Here is a 16,253-nt window from a genome sequence, read left to right on the forward strand (position 1 = left end):
AATGGTGTTGGGGGCTCTGTGGGGGCCCAAGCTTTGGGTGATCAGTGGGCCAGGATGTGGGGCAGCCAGAGCCCTGAGTGCCATGGGGAGGACAGGGGCACAGCCTGGGCTGGGGGGTCAGGGGCTCTGGCCCCACGGGGTGGCCGCAAGGTGAGGTGGCAGTGAGGACAGCAGGGACACACGTGGCGGCAGCAGTGCCAGAGCCGGGGGCGCGAGTGCGGCAGCAGCTGATGTGATGCAGCCCGACAGCTGAGCTAATGAAGGGCGGTGGGTGGGGGGTGCCGGCCCGGCAGCCCCCAGCCCTGTCAATAAGCAGAGCCAGGGCAGGCACTGATGGGCCCTGGGGCTGGGAGACACCAAGGTCGGGCACAGGCAGCAGGGACAGGAGGCCAGGGACAGGTCCCCCCCAGCTGGGGAGCAGACAGGGGTCCGGGGGCACCTGAATGTGGGAACAGGGAGCATCACACCCAGCCCAGCCAGACTCCTCTCCCTGCTGCTGCAGGGCTGTGCCACATGGCCAGGAGCACCGTGGCACACGGCACGGCAGGACCTGTGCTAGGAGTGGGACCCAGCGCGGAGCACCGGGGCTGGCAAGGCATGCTGGCCGTGCTGCCATCTCCTGGCACAGCCATGGACAGGACCAAGTGTGCAGGGCGCAACACGTGGAGGGTTGTGGGCAACATGTCTGAACCCGAGCCACAGGAATCGTGATGAGCTGCATCTTCCCCCCCCCACCGCCTCAGGCTGTCCCACGCCCCACATGCAGCAGACACAGCCCCCGTTTTGCTCAACATGTTTTATTCCCAGCCAGAAGCCAGGGGATGCCAGGCCAGTGCTGCGCTGGGCTGAGTACTCAGAGCCGCTCCACGTAGAAGGCTTTCCCCAGCCGGCTCAGCTCCTGCTGGTGCTGCTGATGCTCATCCTGGAAGAGTTGGTACAGGGCATCTTGGCGGATCTGCTGGGCACAGGGGCTGTGCTGAACCTCCACATCACCCTGGCTCACCAGTGCTGGGGGACACTGTCCCCTACAATGGGGTGCAGCAGGACGAAGGGGCCATCCCAACCATCCACAGCAGCACAGCGCTAGGAGGACCCAGCTGCATCCAACCAACACCAGGCCTCACCGCTGCCTGCTCCCTGCCCGCAAGATGCAGCTCCAACTCCACGTGCCGCTTCAGCCGCGACTCCACGATCCACTGCAGCACCCCGTGGGCTGAGGCCCAGCACCGTGGGTGCTCCCTGGGCCCCTGCCCACAGCTGTGGAGACAGAGAGTGGGCAGCCCGGGGATGTCTCCCCCATCACCCATGGACCCCCAGCATGGGGGGTTTGGCCCCTAGGGCTCTTTGCCAGCTCTACCTCTCCTGCAGCCCTGTGCCAGCACTCCCCTTCTCCTGGACCTGCAACCAAAGAGCACATTTGTGGGGCCTAGGGTTTAACCTGCACCAAGGGACACAGCACCCCACTGTCTCCACCTGCTCCCAGGAGCCCAAGGACAGCTCCCACCTTCCCAGCCCCTGCCCCGTCAACCTTCTCCCCCCTGCAGGGAGCAGCTCTGGTTGTTTGGCACTGCCATAGCTGGTGCCACAGGGACCCTGCAACTGCCCTCTACACGGGCCACACCCACTGGATACCCTGGCAGTAACGGCAGCCTGTTACAGCATTCCAGTTACTGGAATGGTGTCATCCTGGTTACCATAACTGCATACGGTTACCTGTAATGGCATCCCAACTACCACAGCTGTAATGGCAGCAAACCTGGCCACCACAAACAGCATCCTGGTTACCTTTGTAGCAGCACCTCGGAGGGACACAGCCCCAGATCCAGCAGCAATGGGCCCCTGCAGTCAGAGGCTGGTGGCACGCAATCTGCTCAGGCTAAACTGTCATTTTATTAAACAGTAATTAAAAAGTGCCAAGGCCTATGCGAGGTCTGTGCCCTCCACCCTGTGCTGCCCGTGCCGTGGTGACGGGTGAGCTGCTGGCACTGCCTCGGCTGGCAGACGCGACTCAAGGTGGGGGCTACCTAGCTCTCGGCCATGGGGGCTTGGCAGCTGCTGGCACGTGAGGCGCTGGTGAGAGTGGGAGCAAACACCCCCTTGGCAGGACAGATGGGACACTTGACGCTGGTTTGTCCTCTCAAGAGTCCCAAATGCCCAGCTGCAGTCGAATGGAGTAGAAACTGCAGCCTGAAGCAGCAGCTTGGCTGCGGTGCTGAGAACGGGCACCAAACTATTTACACCCCAGCTGGACACACAGGCAGGCTGGGCACACAGGGCTGACAGGAGGAACAACGGGGACATGGGGAAAAGTGTTCACCCTTGAGAAAGGACAGACAGGTGGCTCCAGAGCCCAAGACCCACACGGACAGAACGGACAGACATCAGTTCCTGCCAGCCACTGTGGCGAAGGACGGGCAGAGGGGAGCGCTGGCTGGGATCTGTGTCTTTATAAATAAGATCAAGCTAATCAGTTTATTCACAAGGTCCAAGACGGTGCAGGACTCCAAGACGGTGCAGGACTCAAAGCCTGGAGTGTCAGTGGCAGAGGAGGCTGTGGGGCCAATCCCCTCGGGCTCAGCAGGCAGGTACACTGCTCTGGAATGGGCTTCTGGTGAGGGCTGAGTTCCAGCAGTTGGAACGGAGATGTGGTACGAAGGGGAGATCTGAGAGCGCAGCTGCTTCCTCCCAGTGCTGCCTGCACACCCACTGCACCAGGCCCCACGTGCTCACAGGGTGCTCTCCAGCGTGTTGTAGTTGTCCTTGAAGCTCTTCAGCTCCAGGAAGTGTTTGGCACGTTTGCTCTTCTGGCTGGAAGGCAGGTAGGTGACCTGGATGGTGGTGGGGTTGGAAACTTCAGGGGACAGGGTGAGGTCCTTTGCTGCTGGACTGGTGCTGCCGCTGGCTGCTGCCCCCCCGGGCCTTGGAGCTGTGGGCAGAGAAGAGGGCACCGTCACCGCTGCCACCGCCCAGAGAAGCCGCTCAGCTGCGCGTCCGTCTGTCCGACACGAGGTAACTCTGCCCTCGGGGTGACGGCGCTCACTGAGGTCTTGAAATCTAAGGCCAGTGGTCATGCACAAAGCCCTGGCTCAAAGTGCCAGGGACAAGCAGGAATGTGGACTGTGACCATGGAACAAACCCAAAACTCCATTAACAGGCAGGTTTGCAAGGAGGGAGTGAACTCAGAGGCACGGACGGGCACAAACAGCCCCCGTCTTGGACACTGGATGTGCCCCAAAACCTGTCTCTGTTCACACCTCCCCCATGGGCTGCTATGGACCAGGAACCCACCACTGTGCCTGGGCAGCAGCACTTACATGTTTGCCAGCTCGTTCAGAGCTTCCTGGTAATTCAGATATTCTGCTTTCCCAAAGACCTGGATACAAACAGAGAAGATACGGAAAACCCAGCTGAGGTTACAGTGTGACCTCAACCCCGGCAGCCAGGCTGGAGCACAGGAAGAGAAGGATGAAGCCAGGCCGCAGGAACAAGGGATGCAGCCACGGCGGAGCACAGGAACATCTCACAGGGCCGGCAATGCCACACCAGCACTCACCCCAGTGCCATAGCGGGCACTCTCGTACCCATCCAGCAAGGTGTCGATCAAGGCTTTGCGGATGCCTTTGAAGGAGGCGCTGGAATTCCGTAGTTCCAGCAGGTAGGCACAGAAGTTCTTCCCTATTAAAGACTTTGGGTACCGGCCCTCTGCTTGAAATGGGATTTCTGTAAAAAGGCACAACACAACTGGCTGAAGCACAGGTGGAAATGCTTGTGCTCACCCCCACAGTCAGGAGCTGCTAGCTGGATAAATTTCCCTCCACACCTACTGCCCCTGTTTGCCGGATGACCCCAGAGCACAGGGCAGGCTGACCCTCAGGCCATCGGCCCTGGGGAGGAGAAATGACTGCTACTCTCCAGCGAGGACCTGGAGCCTACCCCACAGGGCTGTTGGCACCCTCATCTCCCTCACTCAGGGTCTCTCTGCACCCTCCTGCTCTGAGCTCCCTTACCTGATGCCCTGATTGCATCCAGTGCCTTCATCCTGTACAGGTAGTTATAGCAGCCTGGGAAACGGGAAAGAACAAACTGAGAGCTCTGCAAACCTTGGAGGGAGGCGGAGAAAGGGAAAACGGGAGCAGAGACACCATCTCGTGTGACAGGACACCAACGTGAGCAGCAAAGATGCAACTTGGCCCCAGGGGAACAACTGTGGGACAGTACCTGGTGTCTCCAACTGCAGGAGTCGGCCGTCGTCCTCAGCCAGCAGCCGTGGTTCGTACTTGATGTCCTGCACCCTTGATAGTCGAATGTCGATCTCCTCCTTTAAATCCTGCACAGCAGGAAAAAACCCGACACGTTCACTTAAGATTGTGGGATCACGAGGATGAGAACAGGCCTTACACAAACCGCTCCCTCCCCGCTGCCCCACTGCTACTCCACGGTGGCAGCTCTGCCGCTGGAGCAGCCCCTGCCCGTTCCTCAGAGCGCAGGGGAGGGAGTGCACCCACCTTGGGGGCGTGCTGTCCCACAGGTACGTGGGGGCCGCGGCGGGATTTCATGGCGAAGCGCATGATCTGGCGCTTCACGAAGATGAACAGCAGTACGAACACCTAAGGAGCCACAGCGGGGCGGGGGGTCAAGCATGAGCCGGGGGGTGTCACAGATAACCCAGCCCACCGACTCCCCTTTCTCAGCCCTCCAACCCCAGCGGGCACAAGGGTTTGGCTTCAGTCCCCCCCGGAGCCTCGCGGACACCCGGCTCGGCCCCACAGACCCCCAGCCTCCACAGAGGCTCCCACCCACGTCCTCCCCCCGCCCTACCGACGCCAGGAGCTTACGGGCGGTCCAGCCCAGGCCCCTGAGGGCCCCGAGCCAGGCTCCGAGGGGTTCCCCACGAACAGCCCGAGACCTGCCTGACGGGCGCGTTACGGACTCCACGGGAGTCTCGTGGACACGCCGAGAGCGGCCTCAGCGGGGCCGCACGGACACGAGCGGCCCGGCTCCGCGGACACGCCCGGAACGCCCCGCACGGGCACGCCAGCCTGCGTCGGCCCCGGCCCGCCCCGCCGGCCCTCACCAGGCTGCCGTAGGCCATGACCAGCACCACGTTGACCCCCGAGAGCCAGTTGCTGCCGGCCCCCGCCATGCCCGGCCTGGCCCGGGGCCGCACAACATGGCGGCCGCGAACCCGCCCTGCGGCCCGCGGCACGTGATCGAGGAGGAGGACAGGGGGGAGCCGCGGTCACGTGTCCCCGCGCGGCGCCAGCGCAGCGCGCGCGGCCCCTCCCCGCACGGTCACGTGCCGGGGGCGGGGCCGGGGGAGTTGTCAGTGCGGGCGGACCCAGGTAAAGTTGCGGCGGCGGCGGCGGCGGCTCCGGTACCGCGCGGCCCCCGAACCCGCCCCCTCCCCGCCAGGCCCCCCCCCCCCCCTTCCCCCCCTGCCGCTGCCCTACGGCCTTCCCGGCCCTTCCACCGCCACCGCCGCCCCACGGCCCGCCCGGCCCCGCCGCGCTCCGGAGGCGGCTCCGCGCCCCGGCGCCGCCGCTGGGCCCCGCGCGGCCTAGTGGGCCGGGCCGCGGCCGGGGGCTGGCGTAGCGCGCGTGGCCGCCGCAGGTGAGGCGGGCGGGCGGGCCGGGTGCGGGCGGGCGGGCGGCAGGGGGGGGTGAAATGGCGGCCGCGGCCATGAGGGCGGAAGCGGCCCGAACTCGCCCGCCTCCCTGGTGCGGGCCCGGCCTGGCGCCGCCGCGGGGGCTCCCGCCCCGGCCCCGCCGACGCCCTCCGGTTCGCTCCGGCCGTTCGGCCCCCATTGTGTGCCGCGGGGTCGGGCGGCTCCGGGCCCTGCCGCGCTCCCGCGGCACGCCCGGCCCCGCCGGTGCCGACCGGTAACAATGGAAGCCGCACTCCCGCCCCACCGGGCTCCTCACGGGCCGCCGGGCCCGCTGGCCGGCACCGCTCCTCGGTGGCACCCCGGGGGCCGTGGCCGGGGTTGGCCCCGCGGCCCACGGGAAATCCCCGGGCGACGCCGGTCCGGGGGTCCTGGAGGAGCCCCGGCCCGCGAGCGCGGCCCGCCGTCCAGGTCCCTCCATCTCGGTCGGGGGGCTCTGCCTGCGCCCTCCGACCGGAGAGTCTCCCCGGTGAAGTAGTGCTGCCCATCGGTACCACCACGGGGTCTCTGATGGCATATCCGGAGGTATCTCCCCAAAAGTTCGTGCACTGCACGTGCGGGGGGTGACTCGGTCTGCAGCTGCCGTGTTTTTGCTCCGGGGAAAAAACTCTCACACCGATAACCCTCTTTTGGGTGCTTTTTCTGCCTCACAGTGCGGGAAAATCTTTCCAAATGCTCTTTGCCCTCTCTGCTCCTTTTCTCTGGGGCTTCGGAGCCTTCTGTAGTTGTTAAGTAAGCGTTGTTGGAATGGGCTGGAAATACCAATTTTTCTGTATTAAACAGATGAGGGAAACTGAGGCTGGGATGTGCCAGGACTCGCCCAGCGGCAGCCAGCAGATCTGGCACAGCCATGGGACCCGCAGATCCTGGTTCTGAATCTGTAACTTACCTGATGTTTCTAATAAAATGAACAGTTTGTTACATTTTTGTATCCCCTCTTCTTCTGGAGACTCCACACTTCACCTGTGTAACTGAGGCTCTCCTCCCTAGGCCTGGCAGGCAGGCAGTGGTGTGGTCTGAGAAGGAAAAGGGGTAACAGCAAGCACGTCATGTTTGGTGCAGTGTCTTTGAGCAGAGGGTGTTGTAGCCTGTAGTTTTGTTTTCCCTAAGCCCTGTCCGAGCGCAACACTGGCCCATTGACCTGTAGCTGCCCCCTTTAATGCCAGTGCTCTGGTGTGGACTGGCTTTTGCTTTTGGTGAGGACAGCTCCAAACTGGAAAACTCTGTGCAGGCGTCGGAATAGCCATGTTCCATGATTCAGTGCTACCCCTAAGCCAGGCTCAAGTTCCCCCACTGAGGAACAAGTTATCACTAGCCAAAGTTCTCTTTCCTTAAGGCAGCTGTGGAGTCTGCATGGGGGCACTCCCTCACCTGACAGCCTTGGCAGGGTCAGGGCCTGGCTGAGATTTCTATTGTAGATGTTTTTTGCACGTTAGAGGACCCAAACACTGGTGTTACTTGTGGCAGTGATGGCAGCTGGGCAGAGCAGAGCGTGGGAGCTACTGAACAAAATGCCTGGGTGCTGCACAAGGTTTGAACTCAGCCTGCTGGAACTGTGACCCAGGGAAGCTGCAGGTTGGGTTCCTGTGGACATGCAGGATCACTTCCCTCTGCTGCCAGGTTGGTTTAATATGACAAATTGTGCATGGAGCTTGAAGCTGGAGGAGACATAGCGATGGTGAGCAAAAATAAGTAACGGGGAAGAAGCCTGCACGGAGGGGATGGCTGGGGGCTGGAGGCTCTTCCCCCACAGCTTGGGGTCTCCTGATGGCCGCACAGGTAGCTTGGATCATTTCCTGATAAGAGACCTTGGCACTGTATAGTAGGAATACTGTAGTATTAAGTTGCCATTAGGTGTGGGTGACTACAAAGGGGGGATTTCAGGGGTTTTGTGGGGAACTGTGGGAGCAATGGCACAAAAACTTGCCTATGGAGAAATGCTGAGCACAGGTTGGAGCTGGCATGGGGGGTATGCATCCAGTACAGGGCAATATTGGGGTCTCCCTGCTCTCAGGAAGCATTTCTCACCCAGTCGGGTACTTGCAGACTTCCACAGGAGATTCCCCAGTGTTTCCTGGGGTGTTTGCTAATGCTGCTGCTGAGCTTCCCTGCCTGGCACACCAGGTCTCTCCCTGTGCTGCCCTGCCTGTGTACACAGGCCTGATTGTCCCACTCAGCTTTCCTCCCTGCTCTCATGCTCCATCCATGGCTCCTTCCCCTGTCCCAGGCGTCTGGAGCAGGCCCTGCTGCTTTGGGGGAAGGCTTCATGCTCTTGGTAATGAAACACAAAACTCTGAGTTCTGTGATTATTGAGATTTCGGGGGCTTGGAAGTTGTGAGTCCTGCCAAGTGCCGTGGGATGTCACTGGCATTCCTTGTGCCTGGAAGGCACTAGGCAGGGTAAAACGACTCAGTGCCAATCCCCTTCTAAACCACCTCCCCTCACCTCCAGCTTGGGCTCTGCCCTGAGGCCCGGTGTGAGGTTAGAAAACTCCACTTGCTTTGGACGCTCATTGGCCTGAACTTTTCCTGGGATTTTTTGCCTCAAGCATTTATCTAATGATGTTACTGGCTGTTCCTTGCTACATCTAGTTCGCTTTTTGGTATGTTTTTAATCTAGAATACTCAGAACAAGAAAACTTAATATTTCCAGTTTGGGGGAATAACTGAAGCATGCAAAAATAGGCAGTTCTGCAAGGGCAGGTTTTCTTTAAAAAAAAAATTCCATAGGCCTGTAGCACCACTTATTCCTGGAGTGTTTTTGCTTCCCCTGCTCTGCTTTGAAGGCAAGAAAGGAGAAGGGGAAGTAGTTGAAGTTTCTGAGGCTCTGAGTTGCTCTGTTCTTTAAGTGAAGTTTCTTTGGTGCTTTCTTCAAGCATTCCTGCTCCATTTGATGGCCACAGACTCACCATGAGCTCATGGCAAATCCGTGCTCGCTCACACATGTGTTTCAACAGCAAGTCGTTAAAGCCTTTGCCCCAAGTCTGGGAAATGGCTTCAAACTGAAAGAGGGTTGATCTAGATTAGCGAAGGAAGAGGGTTTTTTACAATGAGGGTGGTGAGACCCTGGCACAGGTTGCCCAGAGAAGCTGTGGCTACCCCATCCCTGAAAGTGTCCAAGGCCAGGCTGGACGGGGCTTGGAGCAACCTGAGCTAGTGGAACATGTCCCTGCCCATGGCAGGAGGTGGGACTGGATGAGCTTTAAGGTGCCTTTCAACCCAAACACTCTGACTCTGTGAGTCTACTTCTGCTCCTGAGGCCCAATTGCTCCCATCTGGATGCAGGAAATGTTTCATTTGGAACAACCTGCCATGGAATTGGCACAGGAACCTCGAGAAGTGCAAGTGGCTGTTTTGTGCTGGGAGCACGTGGTGATGGCAGCCTGGCCTGCCATGGTTTTAGGGAAGTGGTGGGGAGGGTGGGGGCCTCCGACGGGTGTTCTGACTGTGTTGCCCGTGCGATTGTTCGGTCCTGGTGCTGCCTTTTGGTTTTGGTTTCTAACAGTCTGTTCTCTCTTCTCCCCCGACCCACCACAGAGTTCTACCTTGTAAATACTGTTATTTGTATATACTGTAAATGATGACATCGGTGGGCACTAACCGAACCCGGGGGAACTGGGAGCAGACACAGACACAGAGCCAGACGCAGCACAAGCAGCGGCCGCAGGTAAGGGCAGTGTCTGTGGAAACCAGGTAGCTTAGAGGTGGAGACCTGGCTCTCCTGCTTGGCCTGGTGCTAATGGGTGGCTTGCCTAAGAACTGCCAGAGCCAGGTTAATTGGGCAGCCACTGACGCTGGTGTTTGTGTCAGTGTCTCCGAGTGGGACCCGACGCTGAGATTTGGTTTTGTTTCCATCTGACTGTTCCCTCCTCGCTTTAGTGAATGCAAGTGGCTGAGAAGCTGCCTGCAGTGGGTCTTGGTGTTCTGGTGGTGGTAAGGTTTGCCCCAAAACAGAAGTGGTTCAGGTGGCTGTTGCTCCCCTGGTGTCATAAGGCCAACCAGCAGTACCTCCCTTTCTTTCAGACTCCCCTGTTCCTTTTTCATCCACTTTCCCCCTGGACCTGTCCTTTTCTGACCCTTGTTTGCACCTTTTCTTTACCATACTGATTCCTTTCCAGAGATCTCAGGGAAGTGGAATGGCCTTTGGAGGACAGTTTGGAAATGGGCTGCTCTGACCATACTCTCTCTATCCATCTGATTTCTTTAGGCCACTGCGGAACAGATTCGACTTGCACAGATGATTTCGGACCACAACGATGCTGACTTTGAGGAGAAGGTGAAACAAGTGAGTGTGGAAAGTGAAGTTGAACCCTGACGGGGAGGCAAGATCAATACTGGAAGAACTGTGAATGCTGGGGGGTGTGGGAGGGACACGTCTGGCTACTTCCTGAATTTCCTTGGACTGATTTCACAGAGTTGTATCATAGAATGATTTGGGTCAGAAAGGGCCTTCGTGCCATAGGGACACCTTCCACTAGACCAGATTGTTCCAACCTGACCTTGAACACTTCTCAGGATGGGGCAGCCACAGCTTCTCTGGACAACCTGTGGCAGGGCCTCACCACCCTCCCAGGGAAGAATTCCTTCCCAATATCCAACCTACCTTTGGCAGTGGGAAGCCATTTCCCCTTGGTTCTGTCACTCCGGACCCTTGTCCAAAGTCCGTCTCCAACTCTCTTGGAGCCTCTTTCAGCGCTGGAAGGGGCTCCAAGGTTTCCCTGGAACCTTCTCTTCTCCAGCCTGAACACCCATGGCTCTCCCAGCCTGTGTCCAGAGCAGAGGGGCTCCAGCCCTTGGAGCACCTCTGTGGCCTCCTCTGGTCCCGCCCCAGCAGCTCCACGTCCTTCCTGTGCTGGGGTGCCCCAGAGCTGGAGGCAGCACGCAGGTGGGGTCTTACCTGAGCAAAGCAGAGGGGCAGAATCCCCCCCCCCACGTGCTACCCACACTGTGGGGATGAACCCAGGAAAGTTGGCTTTCTGGGCTCCCAGTGCACATTACCAGGTCATGTTAACTCACATCTCTGAGTCCTCCTCCTCTGGGCTGCTCTCCATCCATTCTTCCCCAGCTTGTGTTTGTGCTTGAGGTTGCCCCGATGCAGGAGCAGCACCTTTTGTCTTGCTGAATTTCCAGTTTGTTCCCGCAGGTGACAGTGTTGTACTGAGAAAAGGGGGTTATGGGTTGGGTCATGGTGAAACAATAGTAACTCAGAAATTCACACCCTCGGTTACTCCTCATTGAGGGACATAGTTAGACTGAGAAGGCTGGGGAGACTTCCAAGCCCTGAATTTTTTTTTTTTTTTAGGGATTTCTGGTTTGGGATTCAACTTGCCTCCTGAGAGACCCATAGAGATTTTGGTGCCATCTTAGTTTGGAACATGTTGACTGTGGTGTTGTCTTCTTTACAGCTGATTGACATCACAGGCAAGAACCAGGACGAGTGCGTGATTGCTCTGCATGACTGCAATGGGGATGTCAACAGAGCCATCAACGTGCTGCTGGAGGGCAATCCGGACACGGTAGGATTGGGGCCTGTAAATCTGGTGAGGCCTAGCTCAGTGTCACTGCATATTTGCAGGTGAGGCATCCTGTAATGTCAAGATAAGGAGAGCCACGACTGACTAGTTCCACAGGAGCATGCAAAACATGACTGTGACCTGACTGCTGAACGCTGCTCTCCGTGGCCTTGCACGGACTGTGAGCTTGGCCCTAGGCTCGAAGGAATAGAGTGGGAAATGCAATAAGTCATTTCCTTCCTATTCATTTTGAATCCAAGCAGTTTGACAACAGTGCAGTGGCATCTCTATGTGCTTTCACACCACTGAGTGTGAAGGGACGTACCTTTCCCTACCAGGGCTGTGTGACCTGTGTTGAAAGGCAGGTATGTGTCAGGTCCTTTCTGTCAGAGTAACGTAGTTTTTTTGTCTCTGGCCCTAAACACTTCTCAGCAATGTCCTGACTGGTTTGTGCGCTGCTGCCCATGCCACGGTTTTGAGGGTCTTTTCGCGGTTTCTTTTCTGTGGAATCGGGCTTGGCTGCTGTCCCTCACACAGGTGCCTCTCTCAAGCAAGCCGAGGTCAGCTCCGAGAACAAGTGAGCGCTTGTTTAAGAGGAACCTTCTGCCTGTGTGTGGGGCGTCATTCCTTTTGTGGTATAGATGGCAGATTTGCAAGTTCTCTTACAGCCCAGAAAAAAAGCCTATGAGTATCAGATCCTCCCAAACTGTCACTGATCACAGGTATCCTCCTGGCACCCTGGTTTGGCTGGAGCCAACTCAACTCCTTGTAGAGTTGAGGCTCTGAATATCACTTCTCAATATTATCTATTAGCTCATTTTTTTCCCCTGTGATGAACCCTTGGGGACAGGTGGGTGAGCTGGATGCCCCAGACTATGTTGTGTGTATCGCAGCTGCTCCCCAGTGTCAGGTGCTCTGCTTTGGCACCGGCCAAGTTCCATACAGTGCACGTACCCGTTCCTCCTTGTCTTTAGAGAGCCCTTGCCATTGACAACGGATCAAAAGATCTATTAGAAAAGCCTTTTAGAAAGGGAAATAATATGGATGTGCATTACTGAGGCATAGTTCTGCCATGATTGTATTTTTCTCCAGATCTCTTGTAACCCGTGACTTCTAGTCAGAGAACAAACCTCTGCCATCACAGCAATTTAATTTCCTAGAGAAACACATTGCTCAGGAGAGCAGCATCCAGGACAGGGTGCAGCACCCGGCGTTGTGGAGCAGCACTTCCTTTATGGGAGCAGCTGAGAGGCCCAGCAGCAGCACAAGGTGTGCAGGGCAGGGTGTGGAGAGGCAGGCAGGGAGCAGGTGGAGAAAGCCCTGGGCTGCCACTGGTCCAACCCTGTGGCCCTGCAGCTGCCACATCGCTGAGCACAGGCAGCCCCTGCACTGCCGTTGGTCAAGTGTCTTGGAGCTACTTCTGGCCTGAATTCAGCTTGTGCAGCAATCCTGGAAAGGGAATTTTTAGAGAGAAAACAGCCCTGCTAATTGCTTGGGTGCACTGGTGCTGATGAGGACAGCTTACCTGCTGAGCTAGTTACTGGTAATGTATTTGAAACAGTAAAGGAGCAGGCGTGACCTTAGAATTGGGTTAGGTTTGGTTTAAATTACAGTATGCCAAGTAAACATTTCCCAAGTAAACATTTTTGTAAGTTTTCTTTAAAGCAAGATACCTATGGAGAAAGACTTTGGGAGCCTTGGGTTTGATGGCAGTTTGTGCCACTATGTTGTTGGGTGTTTTGTCGTTGTCCCTGCATGCTGCCATCCAAAACCAGCTGTTGATTTGCCTGCCAGTTGTGTTTTCAGGTGATTGTCAATGACTTGTGACTATTTTTAATTGTTTCACCAGCATGCAGCATCGGTTTAAGAGTATGAAACTGTTGCAGACTGTCATAAAATATATGAGTGCAGGCCCATGGCAGTGAGCTGGAGGCATGCTTAACTTTTTACGGTTGAACTTGGGATGAGTTGAATTCTGTGATGCTTCTCTCCATCTGAGCTGCTGTTTCGGGAGGGGTTTTGTTAATCACTCTGCATGTGAGAGAAGAACTTACTCCAAAATGTTGACTGCAGAGCACTATGGAACATTTACCTGGGTTATTCTGAGAGCTCTTGGTCATCTGTGTGAAATGGCAGGGTTTTTTCCCCTAAACAAGGTAAATTTATCCATGCTTTCAATTCTGGAAATATCATGCCCTCTCTATTGAAGAATTTTAGTGCAGAAATAGAAAAAGTCATCTCCTGTTACTTCAAACTGCATACCAGTCAGCTGTGAGAAAACTTTTCTTGAAGGAAGAAGCTATGCTGTGTGTAGACTCCTCAAATAAAAAACTGGTCTGGAAACCATTTCTTCAGAAGCCCTTGTTATATACTCTGTAGCATGTTTAAATCTCTGTGTATTTGCATCTTGCATTGATAAAGCTATGATTAATTTCTTTCCCCTCTGCAAACCTTCAGCACTCCTGGGAAATGGTCGGGAAGAAGAAGGGTGTCTCAGGACAGAAGGAGAGTGGACAGACAGAGCCCAGTGAAGAAAGCAAAGAAAACCGGGAGCGGGAGCGGGATTTCAGCAGACGACGTGGTGGGCCACCGAGGCGGGGGCGAGGTGCCAGCCGTGGAAGAGAGTGTATGGACCTGCCCTTTCATAGCCCCCAAAACTCTCCCACTGAAGCACTTAGTGCTGTGTAACAGCTGTCTGTAAAGCTTCTCAAGCAGGCACATCTGTGAGGAAAACCATTCGTATGTGTGTGTGTGGATCTGATGCGTTCTCACTACCATCAGATTAAATCAAAAGTTCTGGGAGCCTGTGGTGACATGGTCCCCTGTACAGCCACTGCACTTTGGGGTTTGAGGTCTGGTCTTGTACCCCCACTAAAGGAGAATGAGTCTTGAAATTGTCTTTGCATTGTTTTGTCTTTCAGTTCGGGGCCAGGAGAATGGACTAGACGGTGGGAAGAGTGGAGGATCTTCTGGAAGAGGCACAGAAAGAGGGAGGCGGGGACGTGGCCGAGGCCGAGGTACACAAGGGGTTTGGGGTCTGAGGGGGTGGGAGGAGAAGAATGGCAGCAGTGTATCTATCTTCCATGAGGTTCCAAAGCCTCTTTTATGGGAGGAATTGCCAAACTGAAAATACACGCTTTAATTTTCCTGTCCTTGCGCTTATCAGTAGTGTTTACATGTTGCTTCCCCATCCTAAGCATGCTAGAAACATCACCTAGTTCTTGCATCCCATTTGTGGAGTTAGAACAAAAATCGAGCTTTGTTACAGAGGTGGGAAGTTAAAAACCCAAGATGACTATTTGGCAGGTGGGTCAATGGCTTGTTTGCAACAGAACCTGCATCCTTGTTCTTACATGTGTGTCTGAGCACCATCACTGGCTTGAGCTTTAAATACTTGGTGCAGAAATTAATTTTTCCACAAAATCTACTGCTCAGAAATTGTTGCTGAGGTCACATCCTGCAAAAATCAGAACCTGGGATTCAGTACTTACGGTTTGTGCCAGCTGGAAACCTTATCTGAGCTGGAATCATGCATTGCTAATCATGCTGCCAGCCAGCGGAGGTCATTCCATCTGTCCTAAAGATGCTGTTGGAAATCCCATCAACTCAGGAAGGTCCCCTCCACTTTAATATTCTGGGCATCAGAACTCTGTATGTTGTTCAAGTGTTTCTTTTTCCAGTGACATAGAGCCAAGAGATGCTCAGAAGTGCCTATGTCTGTGTATTTACAGGTGGCTCTGGACGGCGAGGGGGAAGATTTTCTGCCCAAGGCATGGGGTAAGTTTCGCTGGCACAAACCACAGCAAAGATAAGTCTGTGCATGAATAGTACTGTTTGTGTCAGTCATTTGTGTTCCCTTTTTTTTTTTGTTAATAAGGCCCAAACTGCATCATGCTAACTTAGATTTGGGGGTGGCTAGCATAGTTGAAGCATCCCTGTGCTGAAAGAACTGCCTTGTGAGACTCTGAGATGTTTCGTGGGTCTGAATAACATCCGTGCTTTCAAAATGTTTAGCCAAAGAGAGAGTGAACATTTCCATCTTTGTATTTCTTATAGAACTTTCAAACCCTGCTGACTATGCTGAGCCAGCCAGCACGGATGAGAACTATGGGAATAACAACAACAACACGTGGAACAACACTGGGAGCTTTGAGCCGGACGATGGCACAAGTAAGTGTCAAACGCACATGTGCTGGTTTGTGTTGAGAGGGGGAGTGGATTTTGCATTCATCCAGTTGCGCTGAGGAGGTTCTGGGCAGGTCTTAGGCTCAGGGATGGAGGAATGGGTTGTTAGTTCAGAGATGAATTTCAATGACCTTAATTCTTTGCACCTTTGCACATGTTTTAGTGATTGCCCTGGAAATGGGGAGCTGGATGATTGCTGTGGGGTGCACGACAGAGGCATAGGAACATTCACCTCTGTTTTCCAGTAGAAACCATGCTACTGTTTGGAAAAGTGGGTTTTTTTTATAAACTGTAGTGTATTAAACAGGTCCAAGTTCTCCTGATGTTAGGCGCATCCTCCAGAGAATATTACTTGGAGTCAAATATCTTGCTCTTGATTTCGGTACTAGGAGCATTCTCTCTTTCATGGTCATCTTGCTCAAACTGCGGTGGGGCAAGACTTTGTTACAGAAACAAGATGAAAGGAATCTGACCTCCTTCCCTTTTTGAAGCCGCATGTGTTCGGTGGATGGTTTCTGAATGCCCAGCTGCCCCTGCACGTTCTCCTGCATTGGAAAACTGGTGCCCTGGGGTTTGTTTCACATACACACAGTATTGTGAGATACAGCAAACTCAGATTTTGCAGTGTGAGAATGGGGCAGTTGCACTGACCATAAGTAACCTGTTTGTGGAGTGAGTTTCAGAGTGGTGGTTTGGTTGGCTTTTTTTTGGAGCAGTCTTGCACCACTGTGAAGTCAAAACTGTTTTTCCACAATTTCTGAGTATTCAAGTAAATACCACATACTTGGGTGTAAGAAGTGTTCACACCCATGTTGATAGTGCTTTTGGCCACCTCTGTATTGCTCACATTAGCTGAAAAACTGATAGCTTTGGAAGAAGAGAATTAAAGTCCTG

General features: G+C 55.2%; 3 protein-coding genes across 3 annotated transcripts in view; 1 reads left to right on the forward strand and 2 right to left on the reverse strand.

Moving 5' to 3' along the window:
- Positions 1 to 781: 781 nt before the first annotated feature.
- Positions 782 to 1,776, reverse strand: C29H1orf189 (chromosome 29 C1orf189 homolog). The gene is made up of 5 exons (XM_032712877.1): positions 1,714 to 1,776; positions 1,505 to 1,606; positions 1,358 to 1,398; positions 1,125 to 1,257; positions 782 to 955 (listed from the first exon to the last, which is right to left on the reverse strand). The coding sequence occupies exons 1-5, from the start codon at positions 1,774 to 1,776 to the stop codon at positions 854 to 856; spliced, it is 441 nt and encodes a 146-aa protein (XP_032568768.1). The 3' UTR covers positions 782 to 853.
- Positions 1,777 to 1,871: 95 nt separating this feature from the next.
- On the reverse strand, positions 1,872 to 5,208 carry C29H1orf43 (chromosome 29 C1orf43 homolog). The gene is given in 8 exon segments (XM_032712923.1): positions 1,872 to 2,882; positions 2,884 to 2,926; positions 3,315 to 3,373; positions 3,554 to 3,720; positions 4,008 to 4,061; positions 4,219 to 4,327; positions 4,506 to 4,607; positions 5,075 to 5,208. Coding segments are annotated over 8 exon segments (759 nt in total). The 5' UTR covers positions 5,144 to 5,208; the 3' UTR covers positions 1,872 to 2,726.
- Positions 5,209 to 6,049: 841 nt separating this feature from the next.
- UBAP2L (ubiquitin associated protein 2 like) overlaps positions 6,050 to 16,253 on the forward strand; it is a 28,672-nt gene continuing 18,468 nt past the window's right edge. Inside the window, 8 exon segments of the mRNA XM_032712878.1 lie at positions 6,050 to 9,328; positions 9,869 to 9,946; positions 11,067 to 11,177; positions 13,632 to 13,800; positions 14,096 to 14,191; positions 14,906 to 14,951; positions 15,231 to 15,237; positions 15,239 to 15,344. Coding sequence (XP_032568769.1) covers positions 9,239 to 9,328; positions 9,869 to 9,946; positions 11,067 to 11,177; positions 13,632 to 13,800; positions 14,096 to 14,191; positions 14,906 to 14,951; positions 15,231 to 15,237; positions 15,239 to 15,344 — 703 coding nt within the window. The 5' untranslated portion in view covers positions 6,050 to 9,238.

The sequence above is a fragment of the Chiroxiphia lanceolata genome, chromosome 29 (genome assembly GCF_009829145.1).
Source record: "Chiroxiphia lanceolata isolate bChiLan1 chromosome 29, bChiLan1.pri, whole genome shotgun sequence".
NCBI classification, from domain to species: Eukaryota; Metazoa; Chordata; class Aves; order Passeriformes; family Pipridae; genus Chiroxiphia; species Chiroxiphia lanceolata.